This window comes from Athene cunicularia, assembly GCF_003259725.1.
Source record: "Athene cunicularia isolate RWA chromosome 8 unlocalized genomic scaffold, athCun1 chr8_part1, whole genome shotgun sequence".
Lineage (NCBI taxonomy): Eukaryota > Metazoa > Chordata > Aves > Strigiformes > Strigidae > Athene > Athene cunicularia.
In genome coordinates, this window is record NW_020799109.1 from 6702008 (window position 1) to 6717887 (window position 15880).

The 15880-nt window shown below is 41.6% G+C and overlaps 1 protein-coding gene across 1 annotated transcript in view; it reads left to right on the plus strand.

Annotated features, from left to right (window-relative positions):
* LOC113482812 (cytochrome c oxidase assembly factor 7) overlaps positions 1–1867 on the plus strand; it is a 3097-nt gene extending 1230 nt beyond the window's left edge. The window contains exons 2-3 of the mRNA XM_026853879.1: positions 11–167; positions 1288–1867. Of these exons, the coding sequence (XP_026709680.1) occupies positions 11–167; positions 1288–1736 (606 nt within the window). The 3' untranslated portion in view covers positions 1737–1867. The remainder of the gene's footprint in view (positions 1–10; positions 168–1287) is intronic.
* Positions 1868–15880: the final 14013 nt, after the last annotated feature.

Sequence of the window (15880 nt, forward strand, 5' to 3'; positions counted from 1 at the left end):
CCCCCCCCCTCACCGGTGCCTTGCAGGCTGCCAGCGCCTCGCCGACTACCTGGACGCCGTGAGGAAGGACTTCGTGGCGGTGGCGCGGGTGCTGCGCGACAACTGCGAGGCGCACGGGCACAGCGAGAGCTGCTACAAGCTGGGGGCCTACCAGGCCATCGGCAAAGGTGGGCCGGGCAGTCCTGTGGCTGCCTCTGCGTCCCCCCCGTCCCGGTACCCCGCCGGGCTTCCCTTTCCTGCTCCCATGGCTTCGGCTGCCCCTAGGCCCCTCCTGGCCGCTGCCCGTGCCCGAGCCGCTGGTGGTTGGCACGGCGGAGCGGGGGGCGCGGGCTCTTCGCCCGCAACACAGAGGACGCGGTGGTCCTGTCAGCAGCTTGAGTTGTTCGGTGTACGGGCACCAGGGCGGGAAGGGCGGCTGATGCCTGAGCAGAAACACAACTCTCACTTTTGCAGAGGTGCCGAGCACCTGCATTTCCTCCTGACCTTGAAAGGAGGAACTACATTCCTGCCCCTTCTACGGTCACATCATAAAAGCCGGGGAAGGGTGGAAAACCTTAAATCGCTTCCTTCTGTCAGAGGAATCAACTCTAGGTTAACTGTGTGTTTGGAGTTTTAATAATTATGTGTGTGTAAGTCGTAAGTATATCCAGTGCTGAATGTTGCTGTGTGTTCTGTTCTGAAAATTTGGATTGTTTCTCATCTCACTGTTCTTTAGAGAAAGTAAGGAAAAAATAAACTTACAAACTGGTAACACTGCTTATATCAGTAGGCCTCAACTCTGCCCAAAATGTATCTGCTGATACGGTTAATGGCTAATGGGTAATTGAGTAATGGGAAGCAGTTACACCAGTGAGCCTTCTTCCAAATGACAATATTTATAAGGAACATTGTATTTTTACTATAGTTCAAAACTAGTAGCAATCTCAGTGTACATGTAGGTATACTGTCAAAAGAATACTTTGCCTAGTATAAACTCTTAAGAAATCGATAGGTGTAGTAGTGGAAAGAGTGTTTTGTGTGTTGGTTTTGTTTTGGGGTTTTTTTCTGTCTGTATAAAGCCTTGTCATTACTGGGGAGTGGAGGAGGGTTTCCTGACTTGAAGAAATTAGGAAAACCTTTGTAACTGAGACAATGATAGTGTGTCTGAAGTCCTAAATTTTTACTATAGCATTTAAAGTGAGGGATGCTGTATTTCTCAAAGAGCACTGGGAAGCATGCTGCAGAGCAGAGACCCCCCATGTATTTTAGAATGTCCTTACAATAATATTTTGGTTTCTTCGTCAACAGGTGGACTTGGCCCAGATTTGAAAGCTGCCTACAACTCTTTTATGAAGTCATGTGAGAAAGGTGGGAAGAAGTCAGTAAATGCATGTCATAATGTTGGGCTGTTGGCCCAAGATGGGAGAGTAAACGATGATAAACCTGACCCTGTTGTCGCTAGAGACTATTACACAAAAGCCTGTGATGGCAATTTTGCTCCTAGCTGCTTCAACCTCAGTGTAATATACCTCCAAGGAGCACCTGGGGTCCCTAAGGACATGAACCACGCTTTGAAGTACTCGTTGAAAGGGTGTGAGCTGGGTCACATATGGGCTTGTGCCAATGCCAGCCGAATGTACAAACTGGGAGATGGCACTGAGAAGAATGATGCTAAGGCAGAGGATTTGAAAAACAGGGCAAAACAGTTGCATAAAGAACAGAAAGAAGCCTCAAGTTCCTTAACATTTGGAGAATAAAACTCGGTTACTGTCACTAAGACTGCAGTTTTAAATGACAAGTGAACTTGTTATTTAAATTGTAAGCATACAGTTTTCATTCATAAGTATCCTGTACTTGCATATGCAAATAAACTTCTGTTTTTGCGGATGTAACAAACATGACCAACTCTGCTGTGCCTTTCTACATTTTAAAATAAGAGAAGTTTTTAAGTGTATTGCATAGATCCCTCCTCTTTAAGGAAAGGAAAAACTTCTGGCCTTTTCAAAGATTGTGCCCATGGTTTCAAGTATGAAAGGCACTTTGTCATGTAGCACTTCAGTATCAGGGCTTGTGCTCAGACCAATTCTCTCACACACACACACACACACACTCACTCACTCACTCACTCACTCACTCACAGTTGCAAGGTAATCCCAGCTTGGACATTCAGATCTGTGCTGATGTGCTGCAAGGCAGCTTTGTGCCAGGATGGCTTGTGAAGCTTGAGTAGGTTTATTTGCTGAAATCAACAATTGTTGTCATGAGGTTGTATTTAGATTTGGCGATTCAGTTACTTTGTCATCATTTCATCAAAATGGCACCTGTAACTAGGAGGAAAAAAAGAAGAGATTACTTGTTACAAGGAGAATTAATAATCTGGTATCTTGCTGATGTTTAAATTATAAGTTTAATGTCATCATTTAACTTCTAAATGCTGTAGATAAGTTCTGTTGAAGTATCTGAGCCAAACGATTGTTTAAGTCCTCTCAGTTCTTTCAAAGCTCTTCTTGAACATCACTGTTGCTGAAGTTTCACTACACTGAGAAAGCTTCAGTGTGTTAATTGATTTATGCAACTACTGTTACTCTTAAAGGCAGCATCAAGAAAGCTCACCACGAGTGTCTTGGAAGAAATTTTTTTTCTTTTTTTAAACTGAGAGATTTTAATATTTCTAGATCTAAAATTTAAATTTTACATTTAAAGTGGATTTTGGATAAGTAAGGGTAATGAATCACCAGAAGATGCAAACTGGGAGGAAAACAAGAGGATTAGTCAAGTGGACAAATAAACCCTGATACTGTATGGTCACTTTTTTTTGGTTTGCATGTGACAATCTTGAGAGACACAAGTGAAAGAAGGTTCTTGTTTATATTCTACTTCAAATGTATTGAACAGTGTCAACAGCCAGTTTCAAGATGGCTGTACATAGTTTTTCTTTGGAGTTATATTGCCCCTAGATTTCCATAGTACGTGAAATAAGAATATAGGAATAGTCTATTGAATATAGGAATATAGCCTGTATTTTGAATATAGAAATCCATGATCAGTGGAAGTAAGCATTACAGCATCAAACTACCTGAAGAGCAATCATACACAGAGAGTTCTGAAAATTAACTTCTTTTTTTTTTTTTTCTCCAATGCAGCTATTTATAACCAGGAACTGTAATTCTGTACTGGGCTCCGGCTGCATAGCTTGCTGCCATGTAAAAGTTTCCGCTCTTCAGAGACTAATGTGAAGCCCACAGATTTTCTGAGCTAACCTCCTGCTAGAACAAGCACAGATTCTGAGCTGCTTTCACATGATGTAAACAAGACTCACCACTTCCGCTTTAAAACCATGCTTATTTTGCTCTCTCTGGACACAGAAATACCATCCTTTGCTTGCACTGTTGGCTTTTTTAACTCTGAGAAGTTTTCATCCTGGCAGCATGTTGTCCCGGACAGTGGTTCTTGCTGGCTGCAATGATTCCACATCCAGGGGGGACATGCTGCTTTAGGCCCTATAAGTATGAACCTTTCCCTGGTTAGCTTAGACATAGAAACATTTAGGTCATGTTCATATGATACCAAGCCCAAAACAGTGATGAGCCTGTATGGCAGGATGTACATAGAAACATCTCTGCCTATAGATCTTGCAGATGAAATAGGCAGGAAGGACAGGGGCAGGAGAGAAAAAAACTTAATTAGCTCTGCTGGGCAGATGAGCTACAGGGGTAGAGTTTTAAGAGAGCTGCCCCAGATTGTGGAGAAAATAAGTAAGAGTGTTAGGAATTGGCCTAGATCTACTTAATTACAGGTGAGTATCTAAGGCTGGAGGTACGCTTTCAGACAAGGCATGTGTACAGGTTTTAAATACCTTTAGCCTGAATGTTGGTTTTAGCATCTTGCCAAGTGGTTTGTCACTGTGTCACATGACTGCCCTGTGTGCCCCTGCTCTCTAACACACGGTGATCACCCCTTGTTGAATTACACACAAATTGTTTTACTTTCCTGACAGCTTCTGAAACATTCTATTTTTTATAATACAGATTTATGGAACAAGGTGCTAACTGATCGGATTTTGGACTCAAATCCATAGCTTATATATATGCAAACCGTAACTAAACATACATCTTCTGAAACAGCTGTCCAAATAAGTAGGGCAGTATATGTAAATGTATTCATGCACTGACATGATCCTTTATAATTCTGATGTGTATAAATATATGCAGAGTTGTGATACGTCTGTGTATGTTTTGCTGTAAATTTACTGCTGATTTAGAACATGAATGCTCTGGCTATGGTCAGAATAAAGATACAAACTTCCTATTGAAGTAAATGAAGTGGGAGAACAAAACAACACTAATTTGGCTATTGCCACAATTGAAAGCACAGTTTTTAGCATCTCATTGCATGCTGTCTCAAGCAGAGCATGTATGGATTAAAGCACTTTTGACAGACTTCTTGGAAAGGATGTGCTTACTGCTGGAATAAAAACCCCAGTGGCACAGTGTGGTGCTGACATGGGTACGCTGTAACGAGAGATGGCAGTATATGAAAAACATTCTTGCGTACAGCGTGGGTGTAAGGGCTATGGCTCTTGTTTTCAGCAGCCTGAAAAACACATAGTGGTGACAAAAGTGAGATTAATTTTTCTGTTAACACAGTTAATGTTTTAAGGCAGTTCAAGAAAGTGAAGCTCTTTTAGAGGAACACACTTTGCCTGATTCTTTGCTAGCTACTGTTCTGGGCATTTGTTTCACTTGGGGAAAGGTAAGTAACTGCTGCATAGCTCTGTGCAGTGCTAACAGTCTAGTTATAAAACACTGGAAGCCTTGTGGTCAGAAGTAAGCAATTACAGTAGCTCAACGCGTTGGAGAATTGGGTGACATTTTAAGCCCTGATCTTTTTTCTTGAGCTTGTAATGCTCGTTGCCTCTGAGTGGCTTGTTCAGCTCCTCAGCCCAAAGGAGCCTGCCGCACTAGAGCAGGCTTTCTCCCACCAGGACCAGGGCTGTCAGGGATCCCTCCCTGGAACTGCCACTCAGCACAGCCCCTGGGAACATCCTCAATAGAAGTGACACACATTGCAGATAATTAAAGCCACATATAAAGTGCATGTTGCGGGGAGGTTTTTTTGTAGCACTTGAGAACTCAAGAGACCTGCAGAGTTTAAATATAAAATGAACTGTTGTCATAAAAGCTGTCAAGTGTGTTAATACAGATAAGTTTATGAGGTATCATCCAATTTTGTACTACTGGTTGAAAAGGCAAACCCAAATTAAGAAGGCTCTTTTTTTACTCTAAAAACCCATCAAAACCAGTTTAAAATGTTTTCAGGCTGACCGTGAATAGTTTGCTGCCTGTTCCGGACGCATCTATATCTTTTTTACACAGATGTTGATGATGTTGTAACAGATGCATCAGATGGGTAAGGCCTTCTCCTATTTGACTGTTTTCCCTCCAAAGTAACAAAGCATCAAAAAAAGACCAGCCAGTCTCATTTCAGCATCTTGTAAATTATATGTGGTTAATGCAGCCTACAGCAGAGACTATAGACTCTATTAATAGTAGTCTATTCTCAGTTTAGAGGTTATGTTCAGTAGATTTAATCAAAATGTGTTAAGAGGTGAAAATTATACTGCAAATCTTGGTTTATAACCATCTTGCTCTGATATTACAAGAGGATTACCAAAAGGCCAATAACTTCATGCTCTTTCTTTTTATCTGATGCTACAAAGGCTAAATTTTATGTCCTCTTAGGAAGAAAACTGTTTCTCCAAAGCCTCTGAGGTCGTAAAGAAAGTGATCGATACGTGATCATAATAACATACTTGGAAATATGGAAGACCTCTTGGTCTCTTCAGGATCAGTGGACTGTCTAAGAAATAAAGGAGTTTATCTGAGCTTCACAGCTCCTAAACCACTGTCTTTCATTTGTTTGTATTGATCTAAGCATTTAGAATAAAGCAGACTATACTTCAGAAGGAATGGTGACCACTCTTAATTAATTAAACAGATGTATAAATACATGTCTTTAAATGATGAAAGCATTTACTGCAGGATACCTCTTGCAGCTGTGAAAAGATCACCAATGAAGTTCTGGTTTCGTACCGAGATCTAAAAAACACTGGCACCACATCACGTTGTGTCGTTAAGTGTCACTTGGATTAATTCTGAACAAAAGATGCTGTCGGGTAAAGCAGCCACATGATGTTGTAGAAAGAAAACCAGACTTGCGGGTCTGTTTCTGTGTTGTAATAAAAGCAGGTTTGCAGCTTGCTTACCTTTTGTTCAACTCTTGGTAACAGCTCCTCTCTGCAGCGTATGTGAGAAGGTAGTTCTTGTAGCTGCGCTACAAGATGGATGGTCTGGGAGTCTTTGTATGTGTAACTGCCACACCAGGAAAGCAAAACGATAGTGTTTCTTGTATGAGAGACTGAAATGTCCTATGGCTGTCTCAAAGCTTGTTTGTGTCTGTGCAAACCTCCAAGAGAAGCTGCTGTGGCCTGTGAACTGGTCTGGGGAGTGCCGCCCAGAGAACCAGGAGTGTACTGAAGGATGCACTCTCCGCTTCTTGGTGGTTGCATTGTCTGGACTCTTTACATAAGCCTCAAAGGGGCAGACATGGACTGAGCTGGCCCCATCCTGGAGCCCTTTGTGGCTCCATTGTGTAGGCCAGATCCCATGCATGCACTGATAATGAAATAAGAGGCAAACGTTCCTGCCCTGGACAGGATGCAACAAAACCTGTTGGACCAGAGAAAAAAAAACTAAAGGTGAGTAGATATGCTGATCAGCTGGTACGATGAACTTAAAAAGGCAGCAGAAAATCTTGCCCTTGGTGCATCTACCATTGAGGCCTGATCTGTGTGCATCCACCATCGAAGCCAGATCCGTGTGCACCCACCACCAAAGAACTGAAGACTGAGGACCAACGGGACGTCGCCGGATCCATGGTGGTGACTATTCTTGCAGCCCTATCCCACATCCTTGCTTTATTTCTGGCTTTTTCTTTCTATTCTATCCCATCGCTACCCCTCTTCACTTTTTTAATAATAAGAACCTATTTTGGGTATATGGCATTTGACCTCGTTTGTGTCTTAATCTTGCTCTTGGGATCGTATCAAAACCTCCCCCAACATTGGATGGGGACACCTTGTTACAGTACAAACTTTTTGGTCAGTGCAGAAAGAAATTCACTCTGTTGGCAATTTTTCACGTGAGAGCAAAGAACTCTCCCAGGCAGCTCTTCTCCTTCTTTGGCAGATGGAAAAGGAAGGATTCCTCCTTCCCTTGCGCTTCCCAGCATGTCCTCCACTAGACCTCAGAATGATACGGTTCTGCCCAGGGATGGGTTTATTCAGGGGTGAAGTAAGAAGGCAGAGGGAGGAAGAGGAGTTATGGCACAGCAAGAAACAGATTAGAAAATATTCAGTATATCCAGTTGTATTATTATGATAATAATTTGGGGTGGGGTGACACCCAGGGGTTCAGTTCAGGTGCTGATATTAGGCCATTTGTGTGCACCCATGACACCCCCAATCCAGAGACTCACAGTTTCAGATTCAGGATTGTATGAAGCCCACAGTACCTATTTCAGTATCAAACACTAGTATCCTGCTCTGATTTTCCAGACACTGTATCAACAATATGGCCCAGAATCCACACAAAACAGATTTCTCCAAGACTCTTACGATTTTAATGATCAATTCTGTGCCAAATTTTTGACGTCTGATATTGTATGCCATATTTGTAGCCTCCCAGTGCTTCCATTTTTCAGCATCCACACTTGAAGCAAACGCAATAACCACTAATTACTAATTGCAGACTATATCACATATTTATGATTTGTTTTTATTGCCTTCTACTCTAACTCTAGTTACAACTACCAGTGGTATATTCTTCCCAAATATTACGTTTTATACTTACATACACACCTTGTATTACAGTCTTGTTTATAATATAGTAATAGGGTTTTGTAATGTAGCCTTTTTTGTAATCATTTTTTCCCTAGATCAACTACTAAGAAATCTGTGTGATACTGAATTGTAAAATTAAGGCCACTTTGGAGTGGCGGTTTCAGATGGGGAGCTGCGAACAGCAGAATTGTAATGCAGACATACGCATGAGTGTGGTGGGAGTTCTCTGTAAGATCTCATTCTGTCTATGCAAAACTGAAATACGGTGCTTTAAGCATACCCTGGAGAGTTTTTCTTAGCAACTGAGAAGCTTCTGGTAAAACAGAAGAAAGAAAGTATGAAACCCCCGTATGTTTACATAGCAGTTGTCACCCACAGCACTCTTGTATTTCTTGTGATTCGCTGGGTCAAGTGCACTAGAGTCGCTTTTCAGCTCACAGAGAGCCATTACATATGGAGTTGGGGTAAGAAAGCTGTCGAAGAAAAATGTGATGTAATTTCATAACTTGAAGGTGAGGCTGACCTGAATTTATGTTTGAAGTTCCCTATTCTGACAGTCCTTCTTTGACACTTAATAGCCCAGTCTGAGCATTTCATTCTCACAAAAAACACTGGAAAGAAGTAAGCTGTTTTCCTTTCAGCTCCCCTCCGACTCAAAGCACGCCGTGTTCCTATAGAGCTTCCTGCTCAGGAAACTCTCATTGCTCTGCAACAACCTTTTCTGCAAACTTCTGAGAAGGAAAACTGTATTATCTCTACAGTACAGGAGAGGAGGACAAGGCACTGAACAGCTGTTGACTTAATTCAGGTCACACGATGTCGGTAGTGGCCCAAACTGATTTCTCCAAACAATAATTACATGTCAAGGACCTGTCAATTCTTTACAAGAAAGAAACACTAAGATGGAAAACTAGCCTTGGAATGTTATTCTAATAATATTTGTGGAGTATTATTCTGGAAAGATGCAATAGCCACCTCAGCACAAGTGTTACTAATAAATGCTGAAGAGAAAATCAGAATCTGTGACACTGTCAACACTGCAAGCAGTCCTGCTGTGTTACCTTCAGGGAAGTTATTTTGTGTGCTTTCTGAAGTGAAACATTTTCTGTACAGCATTGTCTTGCTTATTTGTTCTGCAGTTGGTACAAAGGAAATATATAGTATCTCTCTTACTTGCCGGGTAGGCTGAGACAGAGTGACGTTAGCTGTCACAGGGACCCAAGCCTGCCTCAGACCATGGTATTTATGATGAACAGACACTGGCTCTCAGAGAGGTCATGTATAATTTAATAACAAGCTTTAGATCTTTTTGAAACACTGAGCTTGTTCTAAGTTTTTTTTCTGCTGGGTTTTGTGAGTTTTAAATGTTCCTCAGAACTCAGGGGCCGGTACCAGAGGGTGCCAGCGACTGACATAGTTACAAAAGCCACAGCATGTGTGAACAAATTCAATGTATGCAATGGTTTCTATAGGAGTAGCACAAAGGTTTTGTTACAGCAAACAGTGAAAACTTCCCACACCATTTAACAGTTAACCAAAATGTCTCTGCAGTGTACTTGGCTTTGTAATGTTTATTTTCTGTGTATTACAGCATGAAATGCCTAAGTGTGATGTTTGCTGACTGTTCTGTTCATTGCTCCCACAACAGACTATGGACATTTCCAGATCACACTATCATACCGTGGTGACAGTGCTGATCCACTGATGGTTCAGCAACTGCAATACAAATTAAAACCTAGTTAATATAGCTCTAAAAATGATAGGAGATCCCTAATCATCAGTTCTAATTCTCTATGAGCTTTCTTTCCTAATCTAATGCCGTCATAATATGTGTGTTAAAATAAAGCCTATGATCAGAATGTATTTTCTTATGCAGTACCTGTATGTGTCCCTAGTGATCTTTAGGCAAGAATGTAAAGCATTCAGTCCTTTCAAATGCAGGATGATTTTGCCTTAGACATTGTGCAGCTACAAGTTGCAACCTAAGCTATATTTATACCATAGCAGAACCCTGGAAACATTTTATATATACTATTTTCCCCATTATAATCTTTGGGAAATAATTTCAAGAAAAGGTTTTGGTCTATGAGTTGAATAAATAAACAACCTCCACTTAATTTCAACGAATATTTTCCCTCAGCATTTTGCAGTACTGAGCCAGAACACTTGCTGTCATCCCACAAGCGGATATATTGCAACAATAGATGAGAACTTCGAGCCAAATTGTGGCAAAGTTTTATATCCTAGAAGCACCAGTCGAAATGTTGCCCTCTGGAGAGCCAAAGGCAAGGGCCTTTGCCAGAGTGCAATGCCAGCACTGCACACACAGCCTGGGAAAATGGCATATAGAGGCAGGCAAAGACACCGAGTGCTCAGGAGCCTACTGCTAACACTGCTGAAGAGCTGCAAGCTTCAGGCTGCTTACGCTTAGTGCTCTTGAAAGGCATTAACATGCCTGGGGACATACATAGTGACAGCAAGAAAGTTAGTAACATCTTTTGATGTTTAAGTATGAAAGACAAAGCTTTTTGATTCAGTTCCTGTTCACTAGGCTGAACCAGAGATATTGTGAGACTGTGAAACAGATATAGCCTTGAAAACTAATTGCATTGAACCTTAATACTGGAAAATTTTATTTCAGAAAGGTCCTTGTGCAATTTGTGATATGGGATATTTCTCTGCTTTTGTCATGACACTTCAAATTGATCCGATGAATGTGTGGAGAGGAATTGATGGAGTACTCTCTATGCTTGGAGGTTTGAACTAATAAGTAACAAACATAAATGCTGTTTCTTGGTAGAAATTGCTGTGTGCAATACTGCTCAGCCTATGAATATAGTTAAAACCAAAGGGACTCTGCACACTTTCTGCAGCATGTCAAGCACCAGCTTCCCTCAGCTGGGACCTATGTGATTGTTTTAAAGGACTTGCTGGAGTGTAATATAGATTGACCCAAACACTCCAAGAAGATAGTTCATAGCAGAGCTGTTGAAGAAAAACAGGATCAAAACACTAGAGAGTCTGAAAAGAGGGGTGGGTTTACAACAAAAATGAGCCAGAATAAACTGCATAGCAGAGAAATTATTTTTAGCTAGAACTTACCTGTCTTTATATAAAATGAGATCAACTGATTAATTATTCAAAGCGAATTCTGTTTTTTCTCATTGCTCAATCAGTAAAAGAAAAGGACAAGTAATTCAAACTGGCCCTTGAAGCATCTCCTGATCCCAGGAAAGCATCACATCAAACTGCTTTCTTCCCCGATGTCTCTGGAGTGCAGCAAGAGCTACAGTAACGCTGTGTGCCACACAAAGCCTGCTAGGACTCCTTATAGATGCTATAGACCTTATTTAGCTCTGGAGTTAAACAGATGACCATTTCCAGAGCCTGGTCCCAGGTATGTGTGTTGTTCCTAAAGGAAATCATCACAACCCAAAGCCTATTTTGCTAATTTAACAAAGGAACCAGAACCAGATCATGGCATATTCAGATCAGGTCTTTCCTGGAATACAATCCCAAATTAGATCAAATTAGCTCTCAGATACCTGCAAAGTGTCTGGACAACCTGAAACAGAAATCATTTACAAGTTCATGATTTCCTCTGTTAATTCCTCTACAGTCCATATGGGCTGAAACTCCCAGCAGGAATATGCCCCTATGGCACCAACACGTGGCTGTTAATATGCATTTATTAAAGAAGGGTTTAAACCCCTGTGGGGCAGAGGGGGTGAGAGCTGGGACAGAAACATATAGTCTTTTATCATGGGCTTCTTCACTTTCTATCTGTAGCCAGGGCTGAACCAGTGGGTAGGTGCACACATACACACAGGTCTGACTTTTGGAAACTGAGCAAGTTTTTTAGTTCAGACGCAGCTGTGCACTTAGTTGTTGGGATTGCAATAGCCGTTTGAAGCATTCCCAGAACCAATTAAAGGCTGAAGAGGCTCCAGCACTTTATACTGCAGTCAAAGCACTCAGAATGGATAAAAGATTAGAGCTAGCCATCTATATATTAAAAAAACCCCAGCCCTAACCCCTCAACAAAACCTGAATGTTCTCATGATCTGGTGAGCCTTTTGTGTGCTGTCCTCTCTAACATGCTGTTCCGCTGTGTTTTTCTTATTTTCCTGTGGAAGGACTGTTCCCTTGGCTACCAGTGCTGCCCTCTAATAGTTGGCATTTGGGTACTCAGAGCTAACAGGATGAAAATATTGCTCTGTTTTTCTTTCATTGCTGCAGGAGCACGGGGAACACAACTGGACAGGTTTCTGGTAGGCAAGAGCTCCAGGTGATACCACGGCATTGAGTTACATGACTTTGCCTGGCTGCATCCTTCTCTTCCAGGTGCTGCTCCAGTAGATCTCTGTATTTCTGTCAGCCACTGCCTTGTCAGAGAAGTACTAACGGGAGGTGAGGTTTGGGGCTTGTTTCTCTGCCCTCTTGCACAGGAGATGATAGCACACGCCACCTTCAGCTGCTCCAGCCAGATGTATTTCTTTTTTCACCACGTGCATCAGCACCAGCGATATATCATGAGGCATAACATGCACAACCAGCCTCATGCTAACAGGAGGGGCAGGTCACAGCAGGCACAGCTAATGCCTGGGAGCTATAATCAGTGTCTTTTAATCTTTCTGGCTTTCTGTATTAAGGACATTGTTTCTGTTGCATTAGAGGAATGAGAGTAGTCTTATCGCCCCTCGGGACCTCAGGCTCCTGCCTTCATTTGCCATCAAGTGCTCCATGAAACTCCATTTCATTAAAGCCTCCACACAGTGACCTTTGCACAATAACCTGTTCTCTGTAGTCCCTCCATAATCTGAAGCTGCTCTCACTCAAATTACTGTTATGCTGAGGGAATCAAATACATCTTTTTCTCTACTTAAGTGCCTGGAGCAAACTAATGTCCCTCTGCAGTCATGAAACGACCGTGATTCAGAGGGCAAGGTGAGGCTTGCAATCTCTATGGAAACTGGAGATCAGTCTAATAACAGGGCAGAAGAGGAAGCAAGAAAGCAGGTCCATCAGCTGAACAGAAACCACTGGATTTCAGATAAAACTTGAGAAAACAAGACAATAAATGTGAGTGGCTGAAGAGTTGTACGCTAGGTAGCTGGGAACCTGGTAAGGACCTGTGGTGATCTGTAATCACCAAATCCTGTGGCACAGCAAAAGCAAAGACTAACATCACAAATCTGTATAGTGACTAGTGTAGTAGATATTGAAGCTCTGCTGTTTGTAATGTATTAGCTTGTATGTTTTTGGCAGCTGGAATTGGGTTGTTTTATCATGTACCAAACCTTTATCTACAATATAATTACAAACAATAGACATATTTAGAGTTAGTAAAATCACAACTGGGTGAAGCATGAAGTTAAAAACTCCTGTTGCTGTCGGTGACCATCCAAGAAGAATTTCCCACCAATGGTGTTCTCCATCCTTCAGTCTTTCCAAAACATGGTGTATCTCTTCCCTATCATGATAAACAGTGATTAGAGTTTTGTGTCCATTGTTTCAGACACGTTCTGGCAGTTGACAGAGGTCGTCACGTTATAGTAGTTTCTTCACCAATGTAAGATTCATTCCGATTGGTGTAGGCAATAAATCTTGACTCAACGTATAATTAGACTGTAACAATTGATAAGATGTAACAGGGGCTGAATAATTAATGTCATACCCCATAATTTTAGTAAGTATTTGAGTGATTACTTTTATCTACAGTAATGGTATCTATGAATATAAAATCACAACAGATCCTCATACAAAGATCTTTTTCCAAGATACACCAGTACTGTTTCAGGGGATTCACTGGGATGTACTTCAAAACGACAAACATTTTGTTCAGTGTCAAGACAAATGTCTTGGGCTTTCATGGTGTTACTCTCACAAATAAATCTGTGTTCCTGTACAACGCATACATCAATAGTTTGTCATTTTTTTTCCATTTTGTTGGGTTTATACTCTGTATTCTAATGGATAGCTCTTGTTGTGATTTAATCCTGCTGCAATGGTTGGGTATGTGGTGTATACCAAAGCATTGCATATTGTCAAGATAAAAGCTGTGGCCTTATTGTTGATGAGGTCATAAGTATAATTGGCTAAATACCACCAGGATTGGAATTCCTTTTCAAATTTAGTTGCCTTATCCCAGAATGCCTTCTGAATTTCAGTGGGTGCCATTTTCCCCTTCTCTTATAATTCCTGCTACCATAGATTACATCCAAAGTTGAGCTGGGATACAACTAAGAGCTAGAGAAACACTATTTTGGGCTGCACCAAGTGCATCGACAAACAATTGGTGGTCCCTTTCATTACTGTTTTCCTACTGGGGCAATATATCAGATAAGAGCCATTGTTCAGTTTCCCATGCTAATCAAGAAGACCCGCAATGGGTGTTCTAATTTGTTTAAATCGCTTGCTGTTATGCTCAGTTTATAGTACCATGAACACAGCATTTCTGTTTGTCATCCTGTGGGGTGCTGTAAGGGAAAATAGAAAATCGTTTTCCATGGGGAGAGTCTGAACAGGTTACCCCATTAAAGAGAAGGAAAAATCTATCGTGCATTAATTCCGTGTTTTGTACCACTGCTATCCATAGCTTCCCAGGCAAGTGGGACACAAAGTTTAGTTAAAACCATAGGCACAGTCCTGGTGGATGGCAGACTGACCATCACAGGCTGTCCTGGCTGTAATGTTGTCGGTTATTTTCTTTTCCCAGTAAGTGGAGCACTAAGCTCAGTTTTAGCAAAGAATGCTCAGCAGCTTACAGGGCTTCCAGTGAGCCTGTATTGATTATTTAATCGATGGAGTACTTTGGGAAGTCTTGTATCCACTGTGTCTCATGCAGTTTGAGATACCTTTTCAATAACCCATTTCTACCATCCCATCCCGTTTGATTGAGGGTAGTATGGGGTGTGAAATACCCATTTCACTCCCTCTTGTTCTGCCCAGTCTTGCACTTCTTTACACAAGAAATGTAAGCCAGTATCACTTTGAGTAACATCAGGAGTAGGTAGATTTGAGAACCAAAACGATAGCTCTTGCACTGTAATTACACCCATCAGCTTTCTGACACTTCGTTGCCATAAGCAAACCAGAGACTGCCCCTGCCCCTGTGAGGACGCATCAATATCCACAGAGGATCTGAATGGTCTCAAATAATCAATTTGCCATGTAGACCATAAAGTTTTCCCTTCAATGATATGTAAAGGTGTTGCTTTACCAAAATGATCTGCTTGTAATTTCAGGCTAAGCTGAGGACATTCTGTAAGAACAGTTTCACAAGTTTCTCTGTTTATAGGCCAGCCTTTACTTTGTGCAGCAGAGTGCTTCTTTACCTGTGTGGCCTAGGTTTTGAGGTAACCATTCTCCCAATCAATACTACTCAGGATTTAAGGCGATCTTCCTAATTTTAGTTAGTTCATCTACCTTTTGCTTCCACTTTGTGGCTGGATGATTATCCTTAGCATAAGCGTTTACCCATCCCATCTTGAGATGCATTTTCCTGGCTATATCTAGTAATAATTGTTAACCTTTGCTTCTCCAACCTGGCAATCTATTTACTTCCTAATTCAAGGTTTCCTAGTGACAGAGCCACTGTGTGGCACCAGCCCACACAGCATGAAAATCTACACATCTGATTTTTGCTCCATTCTATGCTGCCAAAACAACTGCTCTTATTTCTCCTACTTGTGCATTGCCTTCATCACCTTCTATTATTTGTTTGTTGGTGATAATATCCAATGCAATAGCCTCATAGTCGTTTACCATTTTCCCTTTCTGCTGAGGCATCCATAAACCAAATGGTTTTGTTGGTATACCCTCAGTGAGGGCCAATGCATCCAGAATGGGTGAAGGTTTAAAAGGCTGTTGTAATGCTAAAGGGTCTGTGTTTATGGGCATCTGTAATTCGGAAGCTTTAGTGTCCTTCAGTTAACTGCGTATTTTCTGCCAGGTATCTTCCTGATAGGTAGGCATACCATTTTCTGATAGTGGGGGTTT